This window comes from Chiloscyllium punctatum, chromosome 15 (genome assembly GCF_047496795.1).
Source record: "Chiloscyllium punctatum isolate Juve2018m chromosome 15, sChiPun1.3, whole genome shotgun sequence".
Lineage (NCBI taxonomy): Eukaryota > Metazoa > Chordata > Chondrichthyes > Orectolobiformes > Hemiscylliidae > Chiloscyllium > Chiloscyllium punctatum.
Window position 1 is genome coordinate 64557470 of NC_092753.1, and position 14477 is coordinate 64571946.

General features: G+C 37.6%; 1 protein-coding gene across 8 annotated transcripts in view; it reads right to left on the reverse strand.

Annotated features, from left to right (window-relative positions):
* pou2f1b (POU class 2 homeobox 1b) overlaps nt 1-14477 on the reverse strand; it is a 199436-nt gene that overhangs the window by 138544 nt on the left and 46415 nt on the right. The window contains exon 2 of one of the 8 annotated variants that reach the window (XM_072585324.1): nt 9324-9431. The exons of 5 other annotated variants lie outside the window; for them this stretch is intronic. Coding sequence is in view for 2 of the 3 variants with exons in the window: in XM_072585329.1 (XP_072441430.1) it covers nt 3239-3269 (31 nt within the window). In the remaining variant the exon portion in view is untranslated. Of the gene's footprint in view, nt 1-1655; nt 1677-3238; nt 3312-9323; nt 9432-14477 lie in introns of those variants that run through there. 2 more of the 8 variants (XM_072585329.1, XM_072585322.1) reach the window with 2 other exon arrangements.

The following is a 14477-nucleotide window of genomic DNA, read 5'->3' on the forward strand; positions in this document are numbered from 1 at the left end:
AATTCCCAGGGTTATCCTTATTCCATTTCTTGAAGGGAATAACACTTGCCACCCTCAATTATCTGGCACTACTCCAATTGACAGCGAGGACGCAAATATCATCATCAAAGGCGTAGCAATCTTTTCCCTCACTTTCCATAGCAACCTTGAGCATATTCCATCTGGTCCAGGGGACTTATCTATGATCATGTTTTTCAAAATTTCCAGCACATCCTCCTCCTTAACATCAACATGTTCGAGCATATCAGCCTTGCTTCAAAAATAAAACCCACAACTAACTAGCCTTTTTGAACCAACTGCTAAAACCATGCTGATCCTACTTAATTTTCTTTATGATTTATCAGTGCACTGCTACTTTTTGCTTAATAATAATGAATTCCATTGTTTTCCCAATGACAGATGTTAATCTAACGGACCTATAATTCCTCACTTCCTGTCTCTTATTTTTCTTGAATTATGTTTGAGGTTTTTCTAATCTGCTGGGATCTTTGCAGAATCTAGGAAATTATGGTAAATTTTAATAATGCACCCATTTACTGTAAGACACCAGGTTCAAGGGAGCTGTCAGCCTTTAGTTTCATTAGTTTTCCCAGCACTTGTGACTGTTTTAAGTTTGGCCCTTCTTTTTAAACTTGAATTTTCTATTGTTCCATGGTGAAGGTAGGAACAAAATACTAGATCAAAGTCTCTAACATTTTCTGGTTTCTCATTATTAATTCCCCAATCTCTCAAGGATCAACAATTACTTCAGCTACTTTTCCTATGCAGGAGCTTTTCCTTTCTGAGTTCAAACCTCCATGAGTTTACTCTTCTTAAGAGTTAAGAAAAATGTCAATGGAAAGAATGCAGTTTAAATGGCAGGTATATTTTTAATCTGTTCATGGAAAGTGGGCATCACTGGCCAAGTCCAAATGTATTGCTGATCCTTAACAACTCACAAGGTGGCAACAGTGAGCTGCATTTTTGAGCAGCTAAGGGCTCTTCTTGTAGATACACCAACAAGTAAAGATGGAGAAAACTCATTCTGAAAATGCATTTTCAATGAAGATAAAAACAACAGCAAGAGTGACTTTGGTGAAAAGAGAATACCTAAAGTAAGCATGGGATTCTTAGACGATATAAAAGAGGGAGTAGATAGTGGGCAACAAAAAAACTAGCAGGTAAATATTAAACCAATATTTTGCAATGGTCTTCACAATAAAGGGCAGGATAAACACCTCAAAGATAGTAGATAAGCAAGGTGCTAAGGGGAGAAAAGCTAAACACATGCAAGGCCCCTTTTGAAAAAGTATTTGACAAAATAATGGGACTGAAGGCAGGCAAATAACTAGGAACTGGTGGCCTGAATCCAAGAGTTTTAACAAAAATGCTGCAGGAATAGTGGAGGTACTGGTCAAAATATTCCAGAAGTCACTGGATTCCAAGAGGTTCCTGCCTATGTCTTGCACCTCCACACACAAATTATCACTGCCCTTAATGGGCCTGACTCTTTCCTCCTGAATGCATTTGTAAAATAACTTCGGATTTGCTGTTATTTTACCTGCCATTAATCTTTCATGCTCCCTTTTTGCTGTGTCCCTTTAAGGCTTCAGTTATTTTGAGCCCTTGGTATTTGCCAAAAGCATCTGTTTTTCTCTTTATTCAAACATGCATACCCATTGATGTTGTGGGTTCACAAGATTTGTTGCTCCACCCATTGTCTTCATTGGAACAGGTTTGCTCTGTACTCTCCCTATGTCGTTCTTGAATCTGTCCCACTGCTTTGACACAGATTTCTGTTGTCTAACACATGCATTTAAACCAAGCAAGAAAGGCACTTGCATAGAATGTCCTGGGCTTGTCTCATGCCAGTTGTCCATTCCAGTCAAGGTAAAACAGGAATAGTTAAGCTGCATTTAAATAGTGGTTCATGTGAACTCATAATATCTCGAGGGCGAGTGAATTACTTTTGACATGTATTTATTTTTGTAGGTTAAGATAAAGACTTAGAATTCAAAGAGATACAGGAACCCACAGTTTAATTGATTTTTTTTTAAATCAGAGGAATCCTAGGAAATATTTTTATCAATGAGTGAAGTATACTGTAAGCTACTTCACTTGAATAAAGTACAGCACAAACTATTTTCTCCAATCACAAAAGAACACAAAACTTCCTGCCAAACAACCTTGTCAAAATCCTCATGCAAAAAACCCTTCTGTGCATTGCATAGAAATTTGTATGTCTGCTATTAATCTTCACTGAAATGCAAATCAAAACTGGGATCCTGTTAGTATTTCCATCCAATGGTAACCATTCCAGAAAATGTACATAGTAACAAGGGAAAAAATGATTTCTGATCTCTATAATTCATTTTACAAAATTACTGCAATCACTTGAAATGCGAAACCTCTGAAGAGTAAATTCTACTAACTTGCACACAGAATTTCAATATAGCTATTTTCCATCTTAAACTATAGGCCCCGTACCTGCTCCAATTTCAACAAAAATCTCCAGCACTGCAATATCCATAAAATTTAGCTCAGTTAACATAGCTGATATTAATACTGTCTGAAAATTTCTAAAGACTTATTTGAAACTAAAAGTCACTTTTTTTTTCTGATAACATGTTGTTAAACATCATTTTGGTAATATACATCATACAATTCTTTTTAAAAAGCCATTCAATGTTAGCAGACCTATAAGTTTTTAGATGTTACCATTTGGGATCCAAAACAGTCAGTATAAACTACACACCGATATTAAAGCAGAATTTTCCTGTAATAATGCAAATGTACTGTAGTATATCATAAGAGGAGCAGCACCTTTTTGAAAATGTTTGGGCATTAGAAGTAGACAGTGATAGGACTGGGTAGAAGAATACTTTCTGTGCATCATCAAAAATTCAATTACAACCATACAGAACTCGAGGCTTTTTAAAAAAATGTTTCATATTCAAAGTTGCCAAAGTACATCACAGTCTTTTGTTCCAGGGACAAAAAAACAAACCAAACCAATCTTAATAGATTTTCACAATTTTCTTCAAAAAAGGAAGATAGATTATTTAATCTGTTTAATTACAAATACAATAAACATGCACACGACATTAGCTTCCTCTCCAATATTTACAAAAAAAATGAACTATCGCAAAATTCAGTGTTGACCAAATATTTCTCAGTATATTGTTAATGAGATTTTAATCCCCAGTATGCACATATTCATCCAATTTCCATATTTTATTTGACTAAATAAGTTACGTACCACCTACAGTAAATTCTCTGCCCACCAACATGGCAATTTCAGTTGATCCACTGTATGGAGCGGTGAAACAGGTGGGGGGTGAAAACAAGCTCTTTCCAATCTTTGCCAAGATTTAAACCATCTCAACAATTGTGAAAAAAAATCAAAAAGCTTAAGCTGTTGCAGAGTGCCTTCCTGGCTTGACTGGTTTCTCACTGTCAAGGCAACTGAACCGTTAAAGTTCCCCCTTTTTTGTCATGAAATGGAAACAAAGATTGCAGCTGGCAGTTTCCATAATGAAATTTAATCAGCGTACGCCTGATTAGTGCCTTATGCAAATCTATATCCTATTAACAAGCCAGCCATGCCTTTGATGTCTGAACAAATCTCATTTTAGAGCACATTTAAGTTTACTGTATAATTAGGACATCTACATAAATATTTATCAGCACATTTCCATATTAATTGCTTAGTGCCCAAAAACTCAGTTCTCTGTGACAGTTGATTTAAATTTAAATAGCACACATGAGCCAACAGCCACCCTATTGAAACATTAGTTATCTCCAATTAGCATACTACAAAAAAGACTCATGACTTCTACAGTAGCATAACTTTTTAACAAACCTGGAATATTATGTTAACACCCTCATATATACAATGAGGTAAAGAATAGAAAATCTCCTTAAAGTTTTAAAAATTTTTTCATGGGAAGTGTGCGTCACGAGCAAGGCAAGAATTTGTTGTCAATTTTGATCTCAGTTTTTCCTTGAAAAAGATATTTTAAATGTGAGTTGACAATACTCATGCTGTCCCTCATTAAAAAAAAACTAGATGTAGATAATGTGAAGAATCCAACGGACATTTATTACAGCTCACTAATATACAAAAATATTATCTTCACAGTGGCTAGCACTGCTGCCTCACAGATTTCAATGCCAGCCTTGGGGGACTGTGTGGTGTTTGCATATTTTCTGTGCCTGCATAGGTTTTCATCAATGTTCTGGCTTTCTCCCACAGTCCAAAAATGTGCAGGTTAGATGGATTGGCCATGCTAAATTGTCCTATCATGTCTAGAGATGTGCAAGCTAGATGGTTCAGCCATGGTAAATCTGGGATTACAGGAATAGTTTTGGGGGCGGGGGGGGGGGGGGGGGTTCTCTTCTGAAAGTCGGTGCAGACTCAGTGGGACGAATACCCACTTTCTGTACTGGAGGAATTCCAAGATTCTTCTGTTTCATGGGCATGTTAGCAAGTCATGCTTCAAGTGATCTCAGTTAACATGAAGTATATGATCGTTATACACTTGGATCACATGCTGAGATTCAATGATACCACCATGAACACGTCTCATGGAAGTATACAGATATAGTATATATTTTAAAGGTATGTTGTTATATCTACCATTGAACTGTATGGCTTACTAGGCCATTTCAGAAGGTAGTTAAGAGTCAAACATACTGCTGTCGACCTGGAGTCACATGCAAGCCAGATCAGGTAAGAACAACTGATTTCCTTCTCTAAAGAAACTCAGTCAAGCAGATGGGGTTTTACAACAATGATTTCACGGTCACCATCAGATTAGCTTTCAATTCCACATTTGATCATTTATGTTAAATTCCACCCAATGTCTTTTGTGAAAATACCCTAGCCAATATGTTTAAAGTTTGTAAGCTACTGATGTTAAGAGATACTGTCTACATTAGAGTTCTTCCATAGAAAAGACATGAACACAAAGCCAAATATTGTTGTACATAGAACTGGCAACTTAACAGAGGAACAGACAAACCTAAATTCCTCCTAACTCTAATCCTGAAGGCCTGGGTTCAAGTTCCACCTGTCCTAAATATGTGCATGTCTGAATGGGATGATTAAAATAGCTACAAGCCTTATTTAGTCTTGATGTGATAATTTCCCTCATATTTCTGAGCCAGAAAGTCCTAGTTTGAATCCTGCCTAACCCCAGAACATGCGACATAACATATCTAAATGGGTTGATTAAAGTAATTGTAACCTCATCTGGTGTAGTGGCAGTGTCCCTATGTCTGAGGTAGGAACTCTGGGATTAACACCTCCCCATCCTGGAGGTGTGTCATTACATGTTGGAGCAGGTTTTTTTTTAAATAACTGCAAACCCCATTTGAATCATCATAAACCTATATCACTAGGTAGTAATCACTATTCGCAGTGGATAACAGATTCAGATATACAGAACAATTATTTTCTCAACTGTCTTTGAACTATTAGATTAGATTACTTACAGTGTGGAAACAGGCCCTTCGGCCCAACAAGTCCACACCGACCCGCCGAAGCGTAACCCACCCATTCCCCTACATTTACCCCTTTACCTAATACTACGGGCAACTTAGCATGGCCAATTCACCTGAAATGCACATCTTTGGACTGTGGGAGGAAACCGGAGGACCCGGAGGAAACCCACGCAGACACGAGGAGAATGGGCAAACTCCACACAGTCAGTCGCCTGAGTCGGGAATTGAACCCAGGTCTCTGGCGCTGTGAGGCAGCAGTGCTAACCACTGTGCCACTGTGCTGCCAAATTCTTAGAAACATGTCACCATAATTATTTAAGGATCAAAATACTTTGAGATGCTGGGACAAGTTGAATCTGACATCATTCCCTCCAGTATGTGCATGTACCTGTTAATCTGCAAGTGGTTTTCAGGGAAGATTAACTTGCAGCAAGCTTCCTGGAGGTAGAGGGTTGGGGGAGTGGGGTCCAGGGAGTCAGAAACAATGATGGGGCTAAATCTCAGAAGCCAGCATCCTGCCTCTATCCATGCCCTTGATATGTGCCTATGATTGAGGATACTCCTTAACCCCAGGCCAAGCACTCCAAGCTCATTTTACCTCCAGGTGGTTTTCATTAAGATATACCTGCAGACAGATGCCCTTATACGATCCTTAATTTGACTCTAAAGTGTTAATTAATAGCAGGGCGAAAAGGTTGGACATAGGTTCTTGTGAAAGGTGAGGATTGCAGATGCTTGAGAGTCAGAGTCAAAAAGTGTGGTGTTGGAAAAGCACTGTAGGTCAGGCAGCATCCAAGAAGCAGGACAGTCACGCTTCTGATCAAGGGCTTATGCCCGAAATGATGACTCTCCTGCTCCTTAGATGCTGCCTCACCCTGCTATGCTTTTCCAGCACTACACTTTTCAACTCATAGGTTCTTGTGACACAGAAAATATCCAAAAGGCTGGCCACTGGCCTTCCTGCCCATACCAGAAGAAGCCAGATCCCAGTGGGATCTGGTACATCTCCACTCCATCCAATTTAATGTTCTTTCCCATCTCCGAGCTACCTCCTTTTGGAACTAAATGCCCTTCCTTTGTGCTAAATCCACAATTAATAACAAATTAAACCACTGCCGAATAAATATTAAAATTTACCCCAAAGAAATCTCGCTGAAAGTTGGTTGCACGGATGCTCTAAGGATAAACACTTCTGGACAGCATGGAGTGAAAAAGACTACATTTGACATCTCTGATACCTTTTGGTACTGAAAACATATTCCATTTCAGAAATAAAAGCATTACTCTGTACCATAATACTTGAATAACTGATTATTGCACTTATTCAAAATAGACAAGCAAAACAGATTTACAGCAGTTATTTTCCTCCCCAAACATGTTTTTGTTCTTTAAACAAAACAGGTGGAACCCCATTTAGCAAACCATACAAAGCCACCAAGTTACCATAATTATATTGCCAGATGTCTTTGCTAAGGAGGTCATTTTCATATTTGATTTGTTACAGAGCGTGACCGCAAAGCAAGCAACACCAATTATGGCATTCATTAACGGAAGAAACTATTCAAAAAAATCCCCTTTCACCCCAAAAAGTATCAGAACTATGCGGATATTGATTTTGTGATTCTGATCTTCAGTCTCCAATTAGCTTGAAAAGCAATCTGTAATTATGGCTGGTTAACATTCATCGCAATAAAATTAAACATTGTTTTGTCTTAATTGAACCATGCAATTACTCATTCTTGCAAGTAAAAACTTCTAGCTTTAACTGCCTTATATCGGTTGATTTATACATCAGCAGCTATAGATTAAGAGCATTTTGCAGCAAAAGCAAACACTGTTTTGTCATATAAAGTGAATATTAAGGTGATTTAAGTGCCTAACATAATTTCACACTAAGTTCAAATGGAATAAAATAAATGTGGTGGCACATTACAGGAGTTCACAGTTACTATGGTAACATGTACTTTTACATGCATGTTGTAGTTTGGAGCTGTGGTAGAGGATCCAGTTTTAGTTTTATTTCATTGGTAACAAGAAACCTCTCCCACCCTTGGCATGTATTAGAAAGATTTAAATAGTTATTATGCAACTGGTTTGGTTTTGCAAAAAAAAAAAGCACTTGCTTGATTATCAGGTTCTGAGTAGAATTTGAATCCAGAGATTCTGGCTCACAGGCAGGTATTGTAACAGTGATTCTGAGGAGGTAAATCTTGGAGACTGCTTAGGGCTCAACAATTACAAGAGTGAATTAGACCACATATCTGCTACTCTTTCTTGATGCTATGTTACCACATTAGAAGGTGGGCTGACATGCATTAGTGAGGTGGTAACTTTGACAACAAGTTAACTTGCACAGGCACATGGAGTTGAACAGTTACCTTTGATGGTGAACTATTTTATGATTCTATGAATAAATAGGTTTGAGGTGTAGGTTTGCTCGCTGAGCTGCAGGTTTGATATCCAGATGTTTCATTACCTGGCTAGGTATCATCACCAGTGGCAACCTCCAAGTGAAGCGAAGCTGTTGTCTCCTGCTTTCTATTTATAGGTTTGTCCTGGATGGGGTTCCTGGGGTTTGTGGTGATGTCATTTCCTGTTCGTTTTCTGAGGGGCTGATAGATGGCATCTAGATCTGTGTGTTTGTTTATGGTGTTGTGGTTGGAGTGCCAGGTCTCTAGGAATTCTCTGGCATGTCTTTGCTTAGCCCAAATAGGTTTGTACCTCAAGATGCAGGAGTTCAGCAGAGAGGGTGTAGCAAGTAGAAAGAGTTCAGATTTTTTGGCCAAACCCCAGATCAAATTACATCATGTTATATGAAAAAGGCTATTTTAGCCAAAAGATAGGGGTTAATTTGTACTATTATTAAAGGTTGTGCAGTACAAGCAAAGAACCACCTCATGCACTCTTTACCTTAGTCATATTACACACTCATTGAAATTGAAAATAGGAGGTCTTCATGAGGAATTGAAGGGGAAATGCTGGGTAGTCACAATATCACTGCACTAGTAAACTACACGCCCAGGCTAATTCCCTGACAGTTCAAATCCTACCAAGACAGTTAATGGAATTTATGTTAAATAAATCTAGAATTAAAAATTTGTCTAATATCCATCTGGTTCACTAATGCCCTTTAGTGAAGGAAATCCCACTTTGCTTTGTTATGTGACTTCAGATCCACAGCAATGTAGTATACCCTTAAATGACCTCTGAAACAAAAGACAAAGAGGAATGAAACCAGACAGCATCAAACACTAACCTAGGCAGCACAAAAAACAATGGCACAGCAGCCCTATCTATTCTGTCAAGGCCTCCTTAGTCCAAATCTATGAATTCTACCACCTAAATGGATAACAGCAGAATGAGCATGAGACCGCCAATACCCGCAATGAACTTTCAAGCCACAAAACAAACTGACTTGTTTCTTTATTGTTGCTGGTTCAAAGTCCTGGAATTCCTTTCACAACAGCAATATGGGTTTCCCTATATCCCAAGGGCCACAATGTTTCAAGATGGCAGCTCATCACCAGTTCCTCATGGGAAATTCAGATGGACAATAAATGCTAACCTAGCCAGCAACAATCCCATCCTGTCAAGTAACAAGTTTACAACAAAACCACAATATCTTGTGTCAATAGGCTGAGGAGTGGCAGATGGAGTTTAATTTTGAGAAATGCCAGGTATTGTATTTGGTAAAACAAACAAGGGTAGGACTTATACAATTAGTAGTAGAGGCCTGGGTAGCATTATAGAAACGATAGACCTAGGGTTGAGGAACACAATTGTTTCAAATTTGGATCACAGGTAGGGAGGGTGGTTAAGAAGGTGTTTAGCGCGCTTGCCTTTATTACGCAGTCCTTTGAGTATAGGAGTTGGAACATCATGTTGAGGTTGTGCAGGAAGTTGGTGAGGCCTCTTCTGGAGTACTGTGCGCAGTTCTGGTCACCCTGCTATAGGAAGGATATTATTAAATTAGAGAGGGTTCAGAAAAGATTTACCAGAATGTTGCCAGGAATGGAGGGTTTGAGTTATAAAATAGGTGGATAGACTGGGATATTTTTCACTGGAGCATAGGTGGTTAGGAGTGACCTTACAGAAGTTTTTAAAATCATGAGGGACATGAATAACAAGGTGAATAACAAGGGTATTTTCCGGAGGTGGGGGAGTTGAAAACTAGGGAACATTTTTTAAGGTGAGAGAAGAACTTTAAAAAAAAGATGAGGGGCAACTTTTTTCATGCAGTGGTTCATGTGTGGAATGAACTACCAGAGGAAGTGGTAGCTGCAGGTACAAATGTTTAAAAAGCATTTGGATAATTACATGAACAGGAAAGGCTTGGAAGAATGTGGGCCAAACACAGGAATTACTCAGATGTATTGCATGGAGACAGACCCTTTGGTCCAACTTGTCCATGCCAACCAGATATCCCAACCCAAACTAATCCCACCTGCCAGCACCCGACCCATATCCCTCTAAACCTTTCCTATTCACATACCCACCCAGATGCCTTTTAAATGTGACAATCATACTAGCCTCCACTACTTCTGGCAGCTCATTCCATACATGTACCACCTGCTACGTGAAAAAGTTATCCCTTAGGTCTCTTTTATATCTTTCCCCTCTCACTCTAAACCTATGCCCTCTAGTTCTCCCAACCCAGGGAAGAGACTTTGTTTATTTATCCTATCCATTGGGAACATGGTCAGCATGGACTAGTTGGACCAAAGAGGCTGTTTTCATGCTGCATGACTATGAAATATGAACATAAAAATTAGAAGGAATATTTGATCCTACGATCCAACTCTACCATCTAATAAGACAGATCATAACTAACTTGATTGTGGACCCAATTCCACATTCACATCCCTCAGAGAGAAAAGAAATTCTCCTCAGTTCCTCATTAAACGCACGGCCTCTTATGTTAAATAGTATGCCGTACTTCTCACTCCTCTCACAAGGAAATATCTTTGTAAGGTCTGTAAAGGCAAGTTCCCAATCATCTTCTAGCACCTATAGAAGTCCTCATGGAGATTTAAGAGGAATACTTCCCACTAAGACACCATTTTAAGCCTTAAAAATTGTTACTACCCATCAGTGAAAACAGTGGAGGCCTGTTAGATCAAAAATGCAACTGTTGTTCCTTGGCCTGAACTCTAAGGCAGCCCTATTGCTTCAGATTTCATGATCCAACTTCAGGTCCCAGTCCTCACTTTGGAAATCTCCGTCTTATACAGTTTGTGACATCAAAACAACAAAGCTATTTTCAGTAATAATAAGTTTATCATGGATGAGTGAAACTGGTGAGTTTGCAGAACAGATGTTAGCAGCAACAAAGATGCTCCAAATCATTTGAAATTACTAGACATTGTTTATTATTATTATACATCACAAAGCCCAACCTCCGTCCCAAAACAATGCGTATCAATGACTCAAGCATATTTACCACAAGACTTTTTTTTAGTCAGTCAATCAGTGGAAGTTTAGAGTATCGATCTGAAAGTATTTTTGAACTGTTTTGTTTTGTCACAGTGCAACTGTAAACACAAATACATACATCTATCAACCTGTCTATTTCAAGTCCTGCAGATGGACACATTCCTTTAGTCACAATTTTATTTTCAAATTACTTTCATAATAAATATGTACAAGTGTAGTTGCCTTTGTAGTATTTTAAAATGGAAATTTCTGGTATAAATATTTGCCAGTATACTCCAGTTACTGGCCATTTTCACCAGCTTGTCTGTAGTCTTTACTATTCACTCCTCAGGAGAAAAAATGCTTCTATAATGCAATAGTTGTGTTCTTGTGCAACACTGCATTATAAAACAATTGTGCTTAAAGTGTTGGCGATGTAATTGTGTTACAGCCAACACAAGTTTTAAAAGTCCACACTTTAGAAACAGTGTTCCCAATTCATCAACCATGTTACAGCAAATTCACATTAGCAAATGTGTTATAGCAGATTAACCTGTATTCATGGTCATTTACTATTCATTTGCCAAGACAATTTTTCCAATTTGTACTTAAGGCATGGCATCCGGTGCTTTTGCGCTCATCTTGTGGACCATCCTCATATGCCATTTTATCTTTGGCAGTAAACTAGTCTTTCAGTTCAGAAAGTAAAATTAGTATTCATACTTCAACAAAAACACTGCTAGCAATAGTCTTGCACCTAACATTATTTCTCTTGATATTTTGCCCCAATTCCCATCTAAAACCAGTAATCACAAACTGGAATGATCATTTTGTAAAATTAAAACTGACTATCTTCTGAAAGCTTATATATTCACAATGAGATTTCATAAAGAGCATAGAGAATGCATAGAGATTACAATAATTTACATTTTACATGAAATTGATTAATACAGGCAGTGAGATTTTCTAGGGTTACTGTGTAGACTTAAAACTAGTTTGTCAGAGGGTTAGGAATCGGAGGGTAGCTCAAATTGGAAGGAAGTAAAGCTGCTAACAATAAGTAGGAAAGTGGCAAATTAAATTATAATATAAACCTCGTTTTAAAAAAACAGACTATTAATCTTGCTGGATGAGTGACAACATCATGATAGATCTTACATTATGTTTGAAAAGTGAGGTAATTCAAACTTAAACCACTGAGTTAAACTTCAATAAAGGAAATGACAAAGGTATGATGAGAAAATTGGCTGAGGTTGAGCAGGACAATTAAAAAGTAGGAAGGAACATAGGCAATGGATAGTTTTTAAATAATTATGACATCAGTGATAGCAATTATACATCCTCTCAAGACTCAAATAAAAAATGATGCGGAGGTTGGAGTGGATTGACAAAGTTAAAAATCACACAACACCAGATTATAGTCCTACTGGTTTATTTGTAAGTACAAGCTTTTGGAACTCTGCTCCTTCGTCAGCTAGCTACCTGTTGAAGGAACAGTGCTACGAAAGCTAGTACTTCCAAATAAACCTGTTGGGATTATAACCTGGTGTTATGTGATTTTTAATCAAATAAAACAAAACAGCCAGTTGATTGTGGCAAAAGAAAAGGAAATTAAGGATTATGCAAGATTAAAAGAAAAAGGTCCATAAACTTGCCACAAACAGTAATAAACCTTACAGACAGGATAATTTTAGAATACAAAAGGAGAACCAAGATGCTAATAAAGAGGGAATAGAATACAAATGTAAACTAGCACAAACATAGAAATAGGCAGCAAATGTTTCTCAAGATATATAATTAGGAAACATTTAGCCAAGACAAATATGGTTCTATTATAAGTAATATGTGGATAATTTATAATGGGGAATAGAGAATTGGCAGATAAGTGATTCAGTTGTTTCTTTCTTCTTTGAGGATGATACAAGAAATCTCCCAGAATTAGATATCCATGAGGTGTTATGAGCGCAGCTGATGTTATTACTGGACAACTCGGATCCCAAACTAAAAGTTGACTTAAGTGTTTGTTTATTTAACAAGATGTCTTTCATTAAAACATAAGCAGACAGCACTGCAATGTTTTAACAATAAAAGCGAAGCGCATTAGGCAAAAGATAAAATACAATAAACCAAGTTATTCACATCTAACGCAATAGTTGTGTTCTTGTGCAACACTGCATTATAAAAAAATTGCACTTAAAGTGTTGGCGATGTAATTGTGTTACAGCCAACACAAGTTTTTAAAAAGTTCACACTTTAGAAACAGTGTTCCCAATTCATGAATCATGTTACAGCAAATTCACATTAGCAAATGCGTTATAGCAGATTAACCTGTATTCATGGTCATTTACTATTCATTTGCCAAGACAATTTTTCCAATTTGTACTTAAGGCATGGCATCCGGTGCTTTTGCGCTCATCTTGTGGACCATCCTCATATGCCATTTTATCTTTGGCAGTAAACTAGTCTTTCAGTTCAGAAAGATTTCAAAACACAGTAAATATACAATCCTATTTATCCCAACATGATCGCTTTACAGTACTTAAATACTAGTGAGAGAGATTTTACTTCTTAACCATAGCTAGCAGTTTAACTTAACTGTTTCTTTCAATTCGTGCTCATGGAGTTTGGTAGCTCTTTTCTTGATTAGTCACATAAATGGGCTTAGATTTTCTCAAGTTTGAATATCAGGGTTATAATCAAATACATCTAGGCTGAAAATTTCAAACGAAACACTGAGGTGACCTATTTCCTAACAGTTCCAAACTAACACCTTTTTCTTAGACAAAGTGTTTCATCGATCTCCTTCAATCAAGGTTTTTAGGAACTGATAAAAAGTTTTCCAAGCTGCGGGCTTTTAGCCTAAGCAAAATTAAAATAATCCTTGATTCTTAGGAACATTAGCTTGCTTCCTGTTTTGCAGTAGAGAGTGTGGTGCTAGAAAGCACAGCAGGTCAGGCAGCATCCGAGGAGCAGGAGAATCAATGTTTTGAGCATGAACACTTCAGCAGGAAGGAATTCCCAATTCCTGATGAAGGGCTTATACCCAAAACGTCAATTCTCCTGTTCTTTGGATGCTACCTGACCTGCTGTATTTTTCCAGCATCACACTTTTGACTCTGATCTCCAGCATCTGCAGTCCTCACTTTCCTCAGTCCTGTCATAAAGCAATCCCAATAAAAATCAAATTTCTAACATCCCAGCAACACCCTCTCTTTTACTGGTTACAAAAACAATATGGTTCCAGAAATAGTCATGTTAATAACCAAAACCCATATGCTGCTAAATTAAAATCTGACTCTAAAATAAAAATCACACACCTTACATCACAAATAACACCATCAGAATGAGGAATTGAACAAAATCAGTACATGTAAGAAGATTTGGTTGAGGAATTAATTGGATTGAAGGCTGATGAAAATATATACTTGATATCTGATATACCACGGTTGAAAGAGGTATCTGTGGAAATAATTGATGCATTGGTAATCATCTTCCAAAATTCTATAAATTTTGGAATGTAAACAGGAGCTTTCTTTTAATTATTCATTCACAGGATGATGGCATCACTAGGTGGGCCAGCA